This window comes from Carex rostrata, chromosome 3 (genome assembly GCF_964058835.1).
Source record: "Carex rostrata chromosome 3, lpCarRost1.2, whole genome shotgun sequence".
NCBI lineage: Eukaryota > Viridiplantae > Streptophyta > Magnoliopsida > Poales > Cyperaceae > Carex > Carex rostrata.
In genome coordinates, this window is record NC_135920.1 from 7,887,965 (window position 1) to 7,905,645 (window position 17,681).

At 32.5% G+C, this 17,681-nt stretch overlaps 1 protein-coding gene across 2 annotated transcripts; it reads left to right on the top strand.

The window, feature by feature from the left end:
• The first annotated feature begins 1,195 nt into the window (after positions 1-1,195).
• Positions 1,196-4,801, top strand: LOC144551249 (putative WRKY transcription factor 4). 2 transcript variants are annotated; one of them, XM_078299143.1, is made up of 4 exons: positions 1,196-1,683; positions 2,484-3,064; positions 3,373-3,519; positions 4,378-4,801. In XM_078299143.1, exons 1-4 carry the CDS (start codon positions 1,261-1,263, stop codon positions 4,592-4,594), a joined length of 1,368 nt encoding a protein of 455 aa, XP_078155269.1. In that variant the 5' UTR covers positions 1,196-1,260; the 3' UTR covers positions 4,595-4,801. The 2 variants fall into 2 exon arrangements, with proteins under 2 accessions (XP_078155269.1, XP_078155270.1); XM_078299144.1 differs by having other exon boundaries at positions 2,487-3,064.
• Positions 4,802-17,681: the final 12,880 nt, after the last annotated feature.

Below are 17,681 nucleotides of genomic sequence, written 5' to 3' on the forward strand. Positions count from 1 at the left end.
GTACGACATGTTCATTTATGAAACTAAGTTGTTATCATAAACTAAATTTAGTGATTTTATGTTGGAATGTTTCATTTCTTTCAAATAATATGTTATTAATATTTGAAAATACTTAATTCTTTAATTTATTTTTTCATTAAATAAATGTGTTACTTACACATGAAAATTCTTATACGTTAAGAAAATATAAACGTAATGTCATGTTATAATAATGAAACTAAGTTAAATTAAGTTTATTTGATAAGTTTAATGAGTTAAATAAATTATGATATATATACATAAATTTAATAAAAACGTTAAATTGTTCGTATAATTCTGATTAATCAATTGCATACCAATTAATCGCTTGGCAATACCCCATTCGTCCGACGACCACATACCGTTATTTACAACACTGATCTAAATAGACGGAATGCTGAATTGAGTTTAATGTGACCGAAAATAAATCTAAACCGTAAAGTTGTGATTATCCTATCCCTGACATAATCACTTTACAATGATTATAGCAAAAAAAAAAAGAAAAAAAGCAAATACTCTTATAACATCAGGGACTGTTGTTAAATTAACCAAAAAAAATGATAATATAGTATATAATGAAACCGCTACAGTATTCATTTCGTCACACGGAGAGCACGATCACTTACCAATTAACATTTCCCTTTTGAAGAAGCATAGCGACTGCCGCAAACAATCGTTTTTGTTTCTATAATCTATGCAAAGATCTTTTCCAGTTCGGGACAAACCAGTGGAACCCGGACTTCCCAGAGTTCCAGTGTACAAGGAGAACGGCGCAATTTTATTATCTGCTTTTCTCTACGAGGAACACTGGCGTCTCGATCTCCTTTTTCGTTTTTTACTTTATAGAGTTTGTCTTAATTTTTTTCCATCTGTGAAACAGGAAGCTTCCGAAGTAAAACCGGATTCGGTTCTCTGTTTGCACCGACAATTTTGGTGAAGAATGTTAGACAATTTGGACCGTCTGTTTACATATCAGACAGTTCAGATCATGTGTTAGACACTGCCTTAAAATCGGTCAGTCTTAAGCAGCATTTTGGTTAGGCGTAAAACTGATCGTCCAATCTTAGATGGACGGATAAATGTTTTATGCATGAATTTTCCATCTTACTACACGATTGGAGAGGATCCGGGTTATCCACAACTAGCCAACAGGGCTGTACTGTAACCTATGACGAAGTGGCATTATACATCACAAACAAAAACAAAAACAAAAAAAAATCATAAAAACGAAAACGCCAATAAATGACATCTAACGAGCCCCCAACCGCCACCACCTCCGCCCCTTCCAGCGCCGCTGAGCGGCGGCGTACTGCGCCACCTCCTTGTCCGACGCTGACTCTTCCCTCTCGCTCCTCAGTTGACTCGCTCTTCCACATGGCAAGCCCCGGGCCGCTCACACTCGCCTCCACTCTCTTCCCCGGCGAAACCCCCGATTCCGAGTTCAGGTCCTTTACCCAGCTTCTTGTCGGGGCTATGAACTCTCCGGCGTCCGCTCCAGCTCCTGTACAGGCAGCTGGATCAAAGGAGGAGGAGAAGGAGACGGAGGGGAAGAAAGAGGGGAAAGTAAGGGGGGCAGAGAACTTGGCCGTGCCCATCCCCGTAAGAGAAGAGATGTTTACGATACCGCCTGGGCTTAGTCCGACTGGGTTATTCTCTCCTGTGGTGGTATGAGATTTCGTTGCGGTGTCTTAATTTTCATCGATTTACTGTCTTATAATTGTAATCTTTGATTCAGATTTTGGGGATTTTAGCTTCTCTCTGTCGAGACAGTGGCTTGTCGTTTTTGGCTACCACAGTCATTTTTCTTGTTTGATTTCTTTTACTATAAAAGGAAAGTATTGATGTTCTAAATTGGTAAAGAAACAGTCAGGGACCTTTTTTTTTTTCTGTAGTACATTAAAGCAACTAGTATCAGAAACCACAACATAAAAAGTAATTGGACCCCTGTTTATACGCTTTTCATCATTTCATATACTCTCTTTTAAACTGTTGGTGTTTCAATTGTCATATATAGTTCCCTTTTCCAAAACAAAATAATTCATTTTACAAAATTAATAAGGATGGATGGGTGAAGTTTTTCTTCTACAAAGACCAGGCTGAGGTTTTGATTTCAACATGGTCCATTTTAAGTGGTGTGGACCCAGCTGCCAGAACAATTTGTCTCCTTTCTGGCTTCAATTTGACTGCTCCGGCTCGAATATTAAATTTCATTTGATTATCTTAGAAGGTGGCTTCAATTTGAACATTTAGAAAACAATGTATAAATCACTTACTTTTCTTACTAAAATGACAAATTCTGAATTAGATAATAGAGGACTCGCACTTATTTTTATTAACTGAATTTATACCATAACAATTTCAACTTCCCTCCAAAAGAAACGTTTTTTTTTTTTTTTTTAAACAAGTAAATAAGGTACCCAATAATGCATAGCTAAAAGTCTGAAACAGCTGGCTCTCTTTTTTAGCAGGGTAATTTTGGAATTTCACATCAGCAAGCTCTGGCTCAAGTCACAGCTCAAGCTGTTCAATCCAATTTCAACATGTTATCCTCCGAAACCCGCCCACCCTCTTCAAACAACCCTCGTGTAGATGCGGTCCATGGTACAAATACTAACAAACAAAACCATGAACCAGTGCCGCAACCTCCCATGCCAACTGACAAACCGGCTGATGATGGATACAACTGGCGCAAGTATGGTCAGAAGGTGGTCAAGGGGAGTGACTACCCCAGGAGCTACTATAAATGCACTAGTTCCAGCTGTCCTGTTAAGAAGAAGATCGAGAGGTCAGCTGATGGTCAGATATCGGAGATAATATACAAAGGGCAACATGACCACCCGCCACCTACAAATAAGCGGGGTAAGGATGTCAGTGCATCAAATGAGGGAGGCAGTGGGCCTAATGGGTCAAACTCAAACCAGAACCCGAATATCGATAGCTCGACCCACTGTAGTGATGGTTTGAAGAGGGAGAGAGAATCGACTGAGCAGATGTCTGGGTCTAGTGATAGCGAGGAGGAAGGAGAACATGAGGATTCAAAAAAAAGGTAACCTTGGATATTTCTTATCTTTTGGTTCTCCTTTTGCCTTTACATACCTTCAAATTTGGACGTGTTAGTTCATGGTTATAAATTTTGTGTTTGTGTAGCAGAAATTTGTCACCAACAATAAGTATTGACTGGGTGTACCTTTTTTACTTGTCTGTGCTTTGGGGTCACTTATCCTGTGACTCTACTTTAACACAAAAAGGAATTTTCTCTAGAAGTCTATCAGAAAGATATCATTGTTTCAACTGAAGATAAAATACAACTTTCCCTTATTCTTTTTCTTTTATTTTTTTCCGTTCTTGGAAAAGAATTATAGAGGCAAGTGCTGCTTCGCAAAGGGCATTAGCGGAACCGAGAATAATAGTGCAAACAACAAGTGAGGTTGATTTATTGGATGATGGATACAGGTGGCGCAAGTATGGCCAAAAAGTCGTCAAAGGGAACCCTCACCCCAGGTACTTTTTAAGTACATGTTATGCTATATATGTGTCAACAAATCTATACCACTAGGTAATAGCATGATTGCATCTCTCAATTTTTTATTCTGCTTATTAAAATTTTGCAACAGAACTCTTAAAAAATGAATTTAATGAAGCAGGTATGAAATTCCTATTTTGGTTTCTGAGCTCATGTTTCTTCAATTTCACTCCATCACACTTCTAAATGATTTCCCTTTTTGTCTCAAGACTAAGAGCTATCTTAGAACTCGGGTTCGATATGGGAAGGTTCTTAAAGTTCAGAAACTTAAGTATTTATTGTGTAGAAGTTTTGCTTATAATTGGAAATTTTTAGAAGTTTGTAGACTAAATTGAGAATAGAGAAGTAGGACCGAATAGTGAGTGTAGAAAATTAGGAATGGTGAAAATTTACTAGACCAAAATGGAAGTAATAACATGTCAATGTGAGGTCATGGATCAATTTATGCAAATTGGAGACCAAACTAGTAACTGTAAAACTTCAAGCGACTAAATTGGGAAAGTGAAGGTGTTGAACAGCTCTGTTCTGCTGGTAAAGTGAAAAGACAAATTAAGGGAAAGAGTCTGAAAAACAAATTTGATCTTAAAGTAGGAAGATTGAATTTAATCATGTGTTCCTTATTTTGGTTCGGAGAGACTGTCTGTGATCCACTGTAAACATTGCCATTTTGCATTTGACTGTGATATCCCTAGTTCTAAAAGTTTTCGAATTTTTGAGGCTCTGAATTAAGCCCGGTTATGTGATTAAGCTGCAAGCGATTCAAAGGATTTCATAATATTTTGAGATTGATTTTAAATTAATTTTGAGCTGAATACTCTTTTTTTTTTGCTCAACAGGAGCTACTACAAGTGTACATACTCAGGGTGCAACGTGAAGAAGCACATAGAACGATCTGCACAAGATCCAAAATCTGTCATAACAACATATGAAGGAAAACACAACCATGATTTACCAGCAGGGCGAAACAGTAGCCATGTCTCAGCAAACAGCATTGCACAAAACCGGGGCCAGGTTGCAGTCTTACAATTGAAGCAAGAGCACAAGGTCACTTGAAAAGATAGCATTTCAGTGGTTTTATAATTTAAAATGTAAGGTCCAATGAAGGTAGGAGGGGCGAAATGCGTTGTATTTTGTTATGTATTTGTTGTAGATCTATATGTATCATAGGATGGTAATGATTTGTTCTAAAAAAATTGTAAATGATTTATCAATAAAATAGGGGCCTCGCCCGTATTTTCTCTCAGAAAAAAAAATGAAAAATTGCAATTATTTGCATACCACGTTCAAAGAGTTGATTTAAAAAGGCAAACTTGAAGCTTCCCTTCACGCAGATGCAAATTGGGCTCAAAAATTCAGTGCACGGGCTTCATATTTTTTTTTTTCCTCTCTGTTTGTTTTGAATTGGGCTTTCTTCATACTGTTTTATCTTTGTGGATTATAGTAAAATCTGACTTGTGCATACATTCTAATTTAAAAGGCTAATTAGGTCCGGAGTCTTGCACTGTTTCAGTTTAATCATTTAATTATTTTGTAATTATATATTTTATAGAAATAGAGAGTTAAAATATCTTATAACATTGTATATAAATAAACAACAGTCTCAATTTAATGAATACTATCTTTTATGGGTTTAGTTAATTAAAATTAAAAACGAATCTAAAGTATATGAAATGAAACAAACTATATCAATAGCATCCTTTAAAGATATTAAAAGGAAACAAATAAAATTTTATCGGTTTATTCTTCTCTCTCCTCAAAGATCTTTTGTGGTGGAACTTTGCTGAAAAAACAAAGCAACCTTTGTTTTGATAACTTTTTTACATGTTGCTCTATGTATATGGGGCAACAGTAAATCCTATTGTCAAAATCTTTTGAAATTAGAAAAAAATCAGAAGAGAGTGTACACCGGCCGAGGGGTGGCAATGAATCAAACCGAATCCAACTTATCCTAATTTGAGTTTAAGTTTAAATAAGATTCGAATCGAATTGAGTTTGATTTATTTTGAATCGAACTAATTTCGAATCGAATTAATTGTGAACTACACATTTTTCGAATTGAAGTCAATCGAATTACGAGCTACAATTTTTTTTGACAGTCATAGTTATACTGGCAGTTTATACATTAGTTTTCTTCTCGCAGAACAAAATCCACAGTTTCCTTTTACCTTTCACGAATTCACACTAATGGATTATAGGTCAGTTCAAGATTTTCTTATCTTTTACGCTGCTGGATTGATTAAAATCATGGCATGGACCTAGTGAAATGGGACTTATTCTATTGTTAATTTGTTACATTGCTGGAACATTTTCTTATTATAAGTTACCATTATATTAAAATTTTGAGCTGTGATATAAATTTGGTTCTTGCATTATTAAAAATTAATGGTTGAATTCATTAGTTGTATTATTTGAGATTCGACAATAAATAGTTCGCGGATCAATTTCGAAAGAATGATACCTAGTTTGAGTTTGATTTGAATAAGATTCGAGCCGAACTGGTTTGATTTATTTCAGAACAAACTAATTTCGAATCGAACTAAACTCAAATCAAACTCAAATCGAATCACGAATTTTTTTGCCACCCCTACAAGCGAAATGTATTGCAGTGATAATTCTGGGAAATAAATCAGCTGTGATTCTGTGAGAATAACACGAGCCTGTTATTTAAAATCCAGACGTTCAGTATTCTTTGAGATTTGTGCATGAAAAACCATTTGTTTTGAGATTGGAGCATTAAAAGAAATGAAAAGTTAGATTTGGAATCACAGCAGATTTATTTCCATAATTCTGAGGAAAAGAATAAGATTGATGCACTCTCCTTGTTTACTTTCCTTTTAGAAGTAAATTACATTCAGGGTTTTGGATTCCATATCTAAATTCTCATCTAATTTTCGTAGTAGTTGTGCAGTTTTTCAAGGAAGACTTTTCAGTTTGGAAAAAAAAATTTAATGAAGTAAATGGAAATGGAAAAAAAGAAGAAGAGGAGGAGAACAGATATTCAACCCTATTCTTCCAAGGGTTTGTTTATTAAAATATTTTGAGAAATTTAGGCAGGATAAATCTACTGTGACTATTAAAAGCGTGCAAGGCAGAGCAAAAATGGGCCCAATACAGTATATCATTTATAACAAATGGCATGATTCTTGTGAGATGAAGTTGGCGGGTATGATTAATTGAGTACTATGGGCTTTTAAAATTGCATCATGCCGCCTCCTTTTCCCTCGCTTTTCTACATATATAAAAAATTTACATATTTATCCACCAGGCCACCATAACGAGTGATGTGTAGAACTAGGATGTTCTTACCTCTTTAGCTCACTCTAAGTTTAAATGTAAAATCTATCTAATTAACTTCAAATGATAAATATAAATCGTTGAAACTAATATACTTGATAGTCACTATCAATTTTTTTTAAAAAAAAAAAAACTAATATACTTTACAAGTAATATGTTTACATGTTAAATTTATAAATTTTTGAATTAATATAGCATAAAGTTAAATAGTAAAAAACGATGAAAAATAAACGCATTAAAATTAACTTTTACACTTTTTTTTTACCACTTGACTTTATATTAAATTAATTCAATATGTTATAAACATGATATGTAACGCGCCACTCTTAAAGTGGATCGATTTCAACAGTTTGGATTCATCATCTTACTTTATTTGTTTTATCATTGTAAGATTTATTATTCAAAACCAAAGTAAAATTCTTTTAATAAAATCATATGTTTTGCCCTTTACTTGGGATTTGGGAATAACAAGCCTAATATTTATAGTTCAAAAAAAAATATAAATAGTTTGACTTTTCTTGATAAGAGGGGTATGTCTACAATTCAAATAAATCAAAGGTTTATGTGCACATTTTTCTTGATAAGATTCCCGGACATTCCTATCATCTTAATTTGTTGAGAATTAAATGGAGGAGAAATTTTATATTGGAGAGAATGTTTTAGAAGGGTCAAATCTTTCCGTGCAATGAATAATTTCCAGAAAGACGTTTTTGACTATGAAATCGCTTACCTTGGTGTGCTAAGAAATTAAATAAGAGAAGAAAAAAAATGTGGAGAGAATGTTTTAGTGGGTCAATCTTTCTGCAATAAAAGTACAGCATGTGGGTCACATGCGCCCGGTACATGCGGCTAGGGGTGAAAACGGATCGGATAGTGATAAAACTATATTTGTATCCGTTTTTATTTTTCAAATACAGATACGAATACGAATCGAATATTAATCGAATACAAATATGAATATGGATATGGATATAAATTGAATTCCTAATTCCGATATATATATTATAACAAGATTGTATAACATCAGTGGAGTGAATTAAAATTTTTAATTGTAAAACAACAAAGTATTTATATTTAAAATTAGAACAAAATTATTTATATCCGTATCCACAAATTATCCGTATTCGACTATCCGAATCCGAAAAATTCGAATACGGATCCGAATTCGGTCGAATAATATCCGACCCGTTTTCACCCCACATGCGTCGTGTGCTTTTTGAGACTGCCGTGATTTTGTGGGCTTCAATTTATTTATTTTTTTCAAAATAAAAACTTATATTATTGAAAAAAAAAGATTAATTTTTTTTCCTTGAAAAATCGTTGGTCGGTTCCACCGGATTTTTTTTAGACCAATAGTTTTTGAAATTTGGTCACAGAAAATTAAAAAATTACTGAGATTGAATAAGATCCCAATAATTATGGATTTTTTTATTTATTAAATTAAATACTGAAGTTGTGCGTGTCTGAAAGGTACTTGGACTAAATCAATGGATCGATCTCAATAACTTTTGAATTTTGTATTTGTTAGTGTGGTCACGATAAAATAAATTTGTAAAACTAAACTACTAATTTGGTTCCACTCTAGAACATAATCAATGGTTTGGTTTCATTTTTTTTCAAGGAAAAACACAATTAATTTCTTTTTCAATGACTTGATAATTTATTTCTAAGAGAAAAAAAATCTCGTGAACTTTTGCATATAGAAATCATTCGTAATTAAAAAAAAAAGTCCATGTATTTCTCAGTTTTGCAATTAAGGCCCTCTATTGTTGAAATAAACTAAGGATGTTACTGATATAGTTGGGAATAAGAATTTTGCTTCAATAATGTATTTAATTGTGAGATGATGACACAATAGAAATGCCTCAGTTTTTAAGCAAATATGATTCAGATGTAATTTATGATTAATAATTTCCTCAAGATCGTATAACACACGGCTGATAACAGGTCTTACTTTTTCCTGAACAAGACACGTTAAAAAATCTTATTAAATAGTATAATTAAGCTTAAAAAAGGGAATGAGAACCACATCTAATGTAGCGACTAAAATAATATATCTTGTGAGATATCACAAGTTTGAATATCAGTATTAAAAAAGGAGGAACTTATCCTTCATTTTCTTAAAAAAAAGTAATAGTAAATGGATATTGGCGGTGGAGAGAAATTTTTTAGGTTATACGTGTAAAAAGATACTTGGTGAAAAGATAACTAATTTATTATTATTTTTTATGATAATTATGATTTTAGAACGGTCATTTGATTTCATCGTTTTCTATGTGGTTCCGCCAATTGAGATGATTTTTCAATATTTCTGAAAAACGACAGCATGGGTGTGGTGTCCAAAGCTTTGTGCAAATCACTCATAATTAGAGTATATGGTGCATAGTGTGTAATATTATGTTTTGTGTCGTGCATGCACATATCGGATACTTTAGTGTATGTTAGAAGTAGTGATGTATCGTGTCATGTTGTGTTAAAATAAGGGAAATTCGAACAAAATATTTGTAACAAAATTAAACAATACGTATCGATATGACACAAGTACCTAAAATATTTGTCTCGATTTTAATCCGAGTCATCGAATCATCATTTACAATTCATAATATAAAACTCTCCTCAATCAATTGACTTCCACCATGTTTTTTTCTCTCCGTAAAATATTTTTCAAACAAAATCTAAATAAATAAGAGAATTAGAATTTGATTTAGTAGTAAAAGTAATACTCTGTGACCTCTATATAGAATCTCCAATCTTTACTTAAAAAAAGTCTGAATAAACAAAAATAAAATAAAAATATTAGATGTGTTTGTGTTGTGTTTAAACGAGTACTTGTCAGACTTATACGCATCTGTATTGTGTTTACACGTATTCGTGTTGTGGCCTTACAGCAAATTGATTTTCAAATATGGACTTCTTCCCGTGACATATAGCACACGATCAAAAATCTGAACCAATATGATCGGAATTGAAATGCAGAGAGCCTCTTTAATACCCTGCTAAAGCAGATCTGACGGTGTGGAGTCTCCTTACTATTCATTTCTAAATCAGATCTGACGGTGCGGATCTAAACTCAAAATTTGAGTTACCTTAGTTGATGAATTCGCACATGCACGAGTACGTGTCCTACCACATGTCCACATGCTAGTGGTGGAGTTGTAGCCTTGTAGGTATCAAGTATTTTAAATTTCATTATTAGTTGAGATGGGTGCGTGGTACTTGATGCGTGCATTTTTGAAGACCGATGTAACTTTGTGCTTTGCATCATGAAAGGTTAAAAACCTATGAATTAACCTATCCGGTATCAATCGCAGGCGTCTCTCTGTAGATTGACCAACTATTGACATAGTTAATAAATTACAAATTTTGAAATTAATTTGGCGAAATTTTAAATTTTAATTATTTAATAATTCAGAAATTTTAAAATTTGTGGGGAAAGAAAATCAAGATAAACACTTTCACTAAAAAATGATACATCAAATTTTTATATATATATATATATATATATATATATATATATATAGAGGTTGGCTAAGATCAAAGTGGTAGTTCCTGAGCTTTGGTGCTACCAATTCGTTTTTCAATTTTCAAAGTTCAAAACGTCGATCTGAACCGTTCAAGTTGTTCTCCATATTAAATTGTGCTTGGAGACCAAATTTTACATTTTTCTGAATTTTTTTACTATTTATTGAGCCACTTTGAAAACAGCTGATCCAACGGTGATTTCTAATTTTACTGTTTTGTTAACCCACCGTTGGATCATCGATTTTCATAGTGGCTTAATAAATAGTAAAAAAATTCAGAAAAATGTAAAATTTGGTCTCCAAGCACAATTTAATATGGAGAACAACTTGAACGGTTCGGATCGACGTTTTGAACTTTGAAAATTGAAAAACGAATTGGTAGCACCAAAGCTCAGGAACTACCACTTTGATCTTAGCCAACCTCTATATATATATATATATATATAGGACTTGGCTACGGTGCTATGGGTAGCTAAGAGGACTCCCGTGCTACGGCTCAATATTTGACTTTTCAAAATCCTAACGGTCGATCCGAACCGTTCATCTTGTTCTCCATATTAATATGTGCTTGGAGACCAAATTTTACATTTTTTGGAAATTTTTTACTATTTTTTTAGATTTATTGAAAATAGCTGTTTTTCAGACAAATCTGGACCATAAAAAACAGCGATATTCAATAAATCTAAAAAAATAGTAAAAAATTTACAAAAAATGTAAAATTTGGTCTCCAAGCACATATTAATATGGAGAACAAGATGAACAGTTCGGATCGACCATTAGGATTTTGAAAAGTTGAATATTGAGCCGTAGCACGGGAGGCCTCTTAGCTACCCATAGCATATTAGCCAAATCTTATATATATATATATATATATATATATATATATATATATATATGAGTTAGGCTGGGGTGCTATGGATAGCATAGTGGCCTCTATGCTACGGCTCAATATTCGAGTTTTCAAAATCCAAACGGTCGATCCGAACCGTTCATCTTATTCTCCATATTAATATCTGCTTGGAGACCAAATTTTATAATTTTCTGAATTTTTTTACTATTTATTAAGCCACTTTGAAAATCGCTAATCCAACGGTTTTACTGTTTTGTGCAGCTACCGTTGGATCAACAATTTTGTAAAATACTTAATAAATAGTAAAAAAATTCAGAAAAATGTAAAATTTGGTCTCCAAGCAGATATTAATATGGAGAATAAGATGAACGGTTCGGATCGACCGTTTGAATTTTGAAAACTCGAATATTGAGCCGTAGCATAGAGGCCACTATGCTATCCATAGCACCCCAGCCTAACTCTATATATATATATAGGGATGGGCTACGCTACTCTAAAATGAGTTGGTGCTCCATGCCGCCATATTTTTATTTTGGAAATCCAAACGACCGATCCGAACCGTTAGATGTGATTTCCACATTGAAATGTGCTTGGAAACCAAATTTTATATTTTTTGGAATTTTTTTACTATTTATTAAACATTTTTTAAAATTGTTGATCTGATAGTCCAGAAAATTTTACTGTTGTTTACTATTCACAGCAAAACAAAAATTTTGAAAAATGCTTAATAGATAGTAAAAAAATTCAAATAAAATGTAAAATTTGGTCTCCAAGCACATTTCAATATGGAGATCACATCTAACAATTTGGATCGGTCGTTTCAATTTTCAAAATGAAAATACAGCATGGAGTACAAACACGTTTTACTCCATAGAGTAGCGTAGCCCGTCCCTATATATATATATATATATAGTACGGCTAACGCGCTTCCTCTAGCATATGGGCCGAAATGCTTCCGGTGGAAATTTGAAATTTCAAAATCCAAAAAGTCGATCTGAACCGTTCATCTTCTTCTCCATATTAATATCTGCTTGGAGACCAAATTTTACATTTTTCTGAAATTATTTACTATTTATTAAGCCATTTTGAAAATCGCTGATCCAACGGTAGCTTCTGATTTTTACTGTTTGGTAAGCCACCGTTGGATCAGCGATTTTCAAAATGGCTTAATAAATAGTAAAAAATTTCAGAAAAATGTAAAATTTGGTCTCCAAGCAGATGTTAATATGGAGAAGGAGATGAACGGTTCAGATCGACTTTTTGGATTTTGAAATTTCAAATTTCTACTGGAAGCATTTCGGCCCATATGCTAGAGGAAGCGCGTTAGCCGTACTCTATATATATATATATATATATATATATGTTGTTTTTATAGCACAAGATCCAAACCAAATTGCGAGGTGAATATAACATAGACATAGATTTTGTCCTTCTCTTTTCCTGTAATTGTATGTTTCATGCCATGAATTCTATTAATAAGCAAATATGATTAGTGATAACCGAAAGGGTGAATCGCTAAAATTGAAATTTATGACTGTGATATATGAAGTCGCTATACATCCTGATGTAGATAACTCGTACATAAAGCTGCAACTAAACACCTGATGTAAGAACATTCAATAAGAGATCACTGTGTGATAAATGCGAAATTAAAAGTTGCAGTTAGGTGTCTAATTGTTCGATTAGATTAGAACAACTTTGTATGTACCTTTTTGTTTTTTGTTCCTAATTTTGGATATCAGTTGAATACCTAAGTCATTACCGGATCCGCCAATGATTGCATCTGCATAAATTCTTTTGAGTGTTGAGAATAAGAATTTAATCAACTTTTGCTCCTTATTGAAAGGCTTTTTTTTATCTTTGATTCTAATTAATTTCTGCCTAACAGAGTTATTACCCGTGGTGTATAGCTGGGAGATACTTTAATACATTTTTTTTTCTTTATTGACTTTTATATTAGTTATGACATAATTAATTGTGATAGATGATAAAGAGAGTAGAAGAATAAAAATGTCTTCTCAAATTTCAATGTTCTCCGTACTTTAATTATGACCATTTTAAATATGAATAGATGGATCCATTGACAAAATTTTCCTGTCTACGTATGAGCAAGAGATTCAGTCTCCTCTAAAGTAATATTATGTGTTTAAAATAGCACTCTCCTTTATAATTAAACGTTTACATTTACTAAATACAGTCCAGGAGAATTTTTACTGATATAAGATGCCAGCACAAATGTTAACCTTACATAATAGAGGAATTTAGAAGTTGGTTCAATGGAAGTTAGGAGATGACAAAAGAAAGTATCTCAGTGATATTTCATAAGTAAATATTTTCCCGTTTTCTTTTTTCTTACATTTTTTTTAAATACTAACACCTTTGATGTCATCCTAGTGAAAATTGGAGATTGGACCTTCATATTTTCTCACATTTACATAGAGCTTCATTAAAATCTGATTTACATAAGCTGGAATTTTTTTATTTACAGGGTTATATTTGTAACTCTGAAATATGTCAGGGATCCTAAGAGTGTGCTCCAGAACCTGTCGCGCAGAGAAAGGGGACGGGAGACGAAGGAAGGGTAACACGGCTCGTGTTACTCCGTCTACACTCCGAATCGGGGGGTACGAATTTCGGAAGCTTTCAACGTAGAGTTACCCCTGCAACAGTAGCGTTTCCCCTTCCTCTCCTCTCTGATTTCTTCGTTCTGGAGCGAATAACCGTAGCGGGCAGCTCCGGTCTGCCTTCGTCTCCCCTTCCTTCCCTTTAATGAGAGGTTTACACTCCGTTATGGAGCATGCTCTAATAAGATAAGATCTGATATTGACTAGATTTGATATCTTCAACAAAGTACTTGATACGGCAAAAATTCTTTTAATATTTAATTCGGATTCTCAAATAAATAAAAAAGCAGATTTTGAAATATAATTATCATAATAATGCATACATCAGAAGCTTTGTCGAGAATATGCTTCAAAGCTTTAGACATATGCGTTGAAATGTGTTTTTTAATTACTTAAAAAATGCGACATCTGAATATGTGCATTCGGTTAACACTTTCGCACGTATGTGTATACTCGATCAATATACATTTTAAATTCTTTATAAAAATGTGAAATAACATAAAAAAAATTATGAAACAAATCGAAACCTCGTAATTGAGCAGAAATCTGCGGCTCATTGTTTTGGAAGTCGGTTCTCGCTAGAACAGAATTAGGGGATTTAAATGATTGAATACTATGCATGTGTTTCTTCGTTTCTTTTGTGTATCATAGACACATCTGAATATTTTGTAGCGGATACGGATATAATTTATAATTTAGAAATAAATAAAAATAATTATCTGAATGATGTGTCTGATATATGAATAAATATCTTAGAGGCCCATACATTATATTAGTTTGAATTTTAAAATTTAGTTTGAAATTTCACTACTAACTCAATTAACAAATTATCTTTAGAAATAATTAATCAACTATACAACTCACATTATGTCTTCTATTGAAATGGCCAAGAAATTCCACATGTGCCCTTTGCAATCAACAAACCTGTGAAACCCATTCGGGTATGTTGGATACATTAAGAAAAGAGACTATTTAAAACTAGAGCTATTTAAAATAATAATGTGCACACAAATAATATTTTTGCTATTCAGAATAGCTATAACAGCTGTTATTCTATAATATTTGTAAAAGTTGGAATAACTACTATTCAAAAGTGTGAAGAAAGAGAAAAAAAAAGCTTTTTTTTTTTCAAATTTTCGCAAAAACAATCATAAAATGACAAAATTGACGCCACTTGTGTCATCTCCACGTCATGACATTTTGCTTTGAGACCACACTTCTCTATCTTTCCTCTTAATTGACACATTGTTAGTTCTATTTTTTTCTCTGTTACAATGATTCACTATTCGAAATGTACAATTTAAATAATATATTTACTAATTCAAAAGAATTGTGTCCTGGTACACAACTTTTGAAACTTTTTTTTTTTAAATTATTCATCATTTGTAAATTTGAGGACTAAGCAGACAATTTTAATTAATTATTGTTATCTATTTAAAGCTTAGATCTGCCATTAAATCATAAAAAATAAAAATAATGAAAAAGGGCCATGCCATGAGCACTATCTGTCCTTTTTTTTGTATTTACCTCATCCATTTAATTCATTTCTTTAAGAGACAAGTATCTTTAGTTTGATTCAAAAAAATCTTCTTATTGCTCTCTTTGTGATTATTCAATATTCTTGCGAGAAAAGGAAAAAAAACATCATATAATGAAATTCCAGTCAAATCATAAAAAAATTTGGACCCATTTTGAAATTCGTGCAATTATTTATTGAAGATAGCGGAGCGTGTATAATGAGCATCAAATTTAAATCGATCTAATGTTAGTTCGGAACTTTTTTATCTGCTTCATAATAATTTGTGCGCGCTTAATACCCACGAATATTGAATCCATTTGTACGAATTATGAAGCAAATTAGACAGTTTCGAGTGAATATCGGGCCAATTTGAGTCTATTGTCCATCGGACACACCCGACGGCCATTGAAAAGTCCAGATCTAATTTGACAGAATTAGATACTTGACATGATTTGAAATTCTGAATTCTTGTTCCTTGTCATGCGGCACATATGCTGTACATTAAAGATTCACACTAAGATTGTGCTTTAGAAATCATACGCAGAGAGGAAGGAGAAGGATTGGGGAGGAAGGTGATCAACACGTCTCTCACTTTCGCACAATATTTTATACACTCCAATTTAAAAGTAACAAATTTCAGCAAAATACACAGCGTCATTATCTCTGAACAGTATCAGTTCCCTTCCGCTTTCTCTTCGTTTCTTTGCTTCTAAAGCAGATGATAGAGTCGAGACACCTTAAAGTCTGATTGCTCTTTCCCTCCTCTCTCTCTCTCTCTTTTCCTTTACTAAAGATCTCTTCCCCTTAAAGCACGGCCTAATCCTCTGGAGCTTCTTCCTAAAAGTTCAAAACATCAAACTGTTCATGCGCCGAGCAGCATGTGTGTTGCGTGCCAAAAGGATTAGCATGGTCCCCACCACTCGAGACTAGAAGCATTTGCCAATTATATAACTTTTGCAAAATTATAAATTATGTTTGACGTGATTTTTCAACTAATAAAATATAAATAATTTGTCAGAATTTAATATTTTCTTCATTGATATAGCAGAGCTTCCTGCTCAAAAGTTGTTTTCTATCATGTGTTTTTGTAAACATAGCTACTTTATTTGTCAAATTCATCCAACTAGGGGGTGAATATTGTCTGGTAAATTTGTATAGTTGTTAAATTTAAACCGATTAAAAATACAAATTGTTTAGATTTTAGATTTAAATATTTAGGATGTTTGTTAATATCGTGGAAAATCAATAAATTATCAAGTATGGTATAAAGTCTTCACTGTAAAACATTCTTAACTTTTGACCTTGTTAATTTTAAATTCTACCACCTCATTTTTCATTTTAATAAATTTATTATTCAGTTAGAGAAGTATTGAATGGTTGGTCCTTTTGAACTGATCCGATTTTTTTCTTTTACTTTTTTGTTTTCCTTTTATGGAATAAAGACTTATTTTTTATTGATACTTTTTCATAATTTCGCCATAGTCGACTAAAAAAATGGAGAAAAACTCTATCCAAGTCAACTTTGTAGAAGAAATTGGCAGACAAGGTTATCAGCCATTTGTCTGATCTTGGTTTTTTTTTCTTCTTTTCCTTTTAAGTTTTTAAAACTTTGTTTGGCGAGTGGATTAGAGATGGGATTGAGTCTTTACTTTATTCTAAAATTTTCAAACTAAGGGTAAGTTTTTTGTTTTTCAAATTCTTTAGACAATGCAAGTAATCAATAAAATCATTTCACAATATCCTGAGACCATAATAATGCCGAATTTTTTATTAATATCCAAATTTAATATTAAATTTCAAAAAATAACCGGGTCAGTAACGTTTTTCGAAATCTACCCTTTCCGGAAATAGGATTTTTTTTTTTCAGTTTTTATTTATAATTTATTTATTTTTTGTATTTAAGTATTACAAATATTTAATATAGTTTTTTAAAAAATAGATGGAATACTATATAATTTGATTTATTCGAAGGACTGCTACAAATAATCCGGATCAACATTTTTCATGCCGGATTTTTTATGACCGTAAAAAAAATAATATAATATAATATATGCATATGTATATGTATATGTATAGGTATATATAATATAATATATATGTTGAAATGTGCTTGCATATCAAATATTATTTTTTTTTGAATTTTTTTACTATTTATTAAGTATTTAACAAAATCGCTATCTATATTCAGACCATTGAATTTTTGTACCCATCTTAATAAATAGTAAAAAATATTAGAAAAATGTAAAATTTGATCTGCAAGCACATTTTAAAATATCCATCATGTTGAACGGTTTGGATCGACTGTTTGGACTTTGAAAACTTTGAAAATACC